Source organism: Triticum dicoccoides, chromosome 3A (genome assembly GCF_002162155.2).
Source record: "Triticum dicoccoides isolate Atlit2015 ecotype Zavitan chromosome 3A, WEW_v2.0, whole genome shotgun sequence".
In the NCBI taxonomy this organism is placed as follows: Eukaryota; Viridiplantae; Streptophyta; class Magnoliopsida; order Poales; family Poaceae; genus Triticum; species Triticum dicoccoides.
Window position 1 is genome coordinate 688068463 of NC_041384.1, and position 2048 is coordinate 688070510.

General features: G+C 55.3%; 1 protein-coding gene across 1 annotated transcript; it reads left to right on the forward strand.

The window, feature by feature from the left end:
• The first annotated feature begins 559 nt into the window (after positions 1 to 559).
• LOC119272881 (double-strand break repair protein mus-23-like) lies at positions 560 to 1524 on the forward strand. Its single transcript, XM_037554239.1, has 3 exons — positions 560 to 871; positions 959 to 1356; positions 1437 to 1524. The coding sequence occupies exons 1-3, from the start codon at positions 632 to 634 to the stop codon at positions 1522 to 1524; spliced, it is 726 nt and encodes a 241-aa protein (XP_037410136.1). The 5' UTR covers positions 560 to 631.
• The last annotated feature ends 524 nt before the right edge of the window (positions 1525 to 2048 follow it).

Here is a 2048-nt window from a genome sequence, read left to right on the forward strand (position 1 = left end):
CATGTCCGGATCTGGTGGTCAGGGCAAGTGGATGGTCTCCTCCGTCAAGGAGGGGGACATTACTAAGCTCCGGGCAGCCGGATATTTGGCGAAGGAGATCGCCCATCGTCTGCCAGCCGAGGGACAAGTTGTCCCCACGCCGGAGCCCACAGAGAGGGTGGTATTCATCCCCCATTTCTTTGGCGGGCTAGGGCTTCCACTCCACCTTTTTTTCCGCGGGCTGATGTACTACTACGGGATAGATTTCCATGATCTGTCCCCGAATTCCTTCCTCAACATTTCGGTGTTCATCGTCGTGTGCGAGGCCTTCCTCCGCGTCCATCCCCACTTCGGGTTGTGGCTCAAAGTCATCAACGTGAAGCCGAAGGTGGTGGAGGTACAACACGCGGAGTGCGGAGGGGCCATGGTGATCAAGCTATCCAACGTCTCATGGCCCAAAGGCACCTTTATTGAGACAGTAAAGGAATGGCAGAAGCAGTGGTTCTATATTACAGAACCTCGCGGTACCACCTAGGCCGCTGCTGCTGAATTCCGCTCCAGTACTCCCATGCGACTCACCTCCTGGGTCGAGAAGAGTCCGGACTGGTGTGCACCTAACAAGCTGATAGCGCTGTAGACGCGCTTTCAAAGCATGGTGACCAAGGACATCAAGCTCGTCGACGTTATCCAGGTGATGCTAATCTGTCGGATTCTTCCGTGCCAGTGCCGCAGCCGCACTTTATGGGAATTCAATTCGAAGAAGCACCAGACCCTGAAAAGGCTCTTCGATACTTCTCACGAAGGGGCCTGGAAGTTGCTCTTTAAGGGCAACGAGAGGCCACCAGCCACAGACTCAGACCGTGGTCACAATTGTAACCGCCCCGCCAGCGAGGTATGCTACTTTTGATGTACTTCCAACTTAAATGTTTCGAGAATGATGTCTGAGACTTTAGTATTGCTTCCTCGGGACTGGGTGGAGAGGGTGAAGAAGATCCAGTGTCCGGCTCCATTGCCCGAAGAACCAGTCATCCTGCGCCTGGTGAAGATGCTGGTGCCGACGCCATATACGGTGCCGGAGAAGAAGGCTAAGAAGAAAGCCAAGGGGGCCAAGAGCGGCCCCCGTTGCAATGGCACTTCGTACGCGGCGTCCGAAGACGATGAGGCCCATTCCTCTGTCCCTGAGGACAACGATGAGGAAGAGGAGGAGGAGGAGGAAAACGACCCTCCTCCCGAGGAGAAGAAGAAGAAAAGGGTGGCCTCGACACATTTGGAGGCGCAAGTGCCCCAAAAGGGGAAGGGCGCCCCAGCGGTCAACACCGCGTGGGATGCTGATAGTAGTCCGAAACGTCACCCCCGTACTAGGCCCCATGCCGCATCGTATGTCACATGGCTTATTTATGCGCATATCCAGCCCTTTCTCTTTATTATTATAATATGGTTAATCCACACTATTGCAGTCTGGCCCGTGACCTTATCCAACGATCCTCATATGAAGGTTCGTTGGCTCTGTCGGAGATGGTGAGCATGTCGCCACCACCTGCTTAGTCCCCCGGGGCCAGGGATTACACTGAAGTGTTATCCCAGAGGACTGCTCCGAAGGGAGGAGCCCAGGACGTTGTCCAGGAGGCGCCACAAGGCGGGACCTCCACTGCCGGACACATGGGAGAGTCAATCCCCATGGAGACTGGCGAAGAGGGTTGTATCCAGTTCGGCCCTTAGCCGAATACGATTCTGGAGACCCCTATGGCCCCAGAATCGGGCGAGCAGCCCCCTTTGAAGGAGTGGGGGTGCTTCGCTTCCACCGGTGGCTCCTGTCCATCTAGGAGCGCCAGATGACCTGATGGGGGCGCTACAAAATGCCTCCATCGTGGACGAGCACCGTATCCTTATGGGTGCGGTGGTCGAGAAGGTTCAGTCCTCCAAGAGCGGAGTGAGTGAAGCCTGCGGCAACCTGTTAACAGGTTTCAAGGTAAGAAAAGAGAAAAAAACCGTATAGTCCGTAGCCCCTGAGACATTGTCCGGTGTTCGGCGAGGAGGACCATACAGGGGATCAATCCTTAATTATAAGA

Coding starts and splice junctions, on each gene's coding strand:
- LOC119272881 (XM_037554239.1), top strand. CDS start 632: ATGGTGACCAAGGACATCAAGCTCGTCGACGTTATCCAGGTGATGCTA. Junction 872..958: donor GTAACCGCCCCGCCAGCGAG/GTATGCTACTTT, acceptor GACTGGGTGGAG/AGGGTGAAGAAGATCCAGTG. Junction 1,357..1,436: donor ACTAGGCCCCATGCCGCATC/GTATGTCACATG, acceptor ACACTATTGCAG/TCTGGCCCGTGACCTTATCC.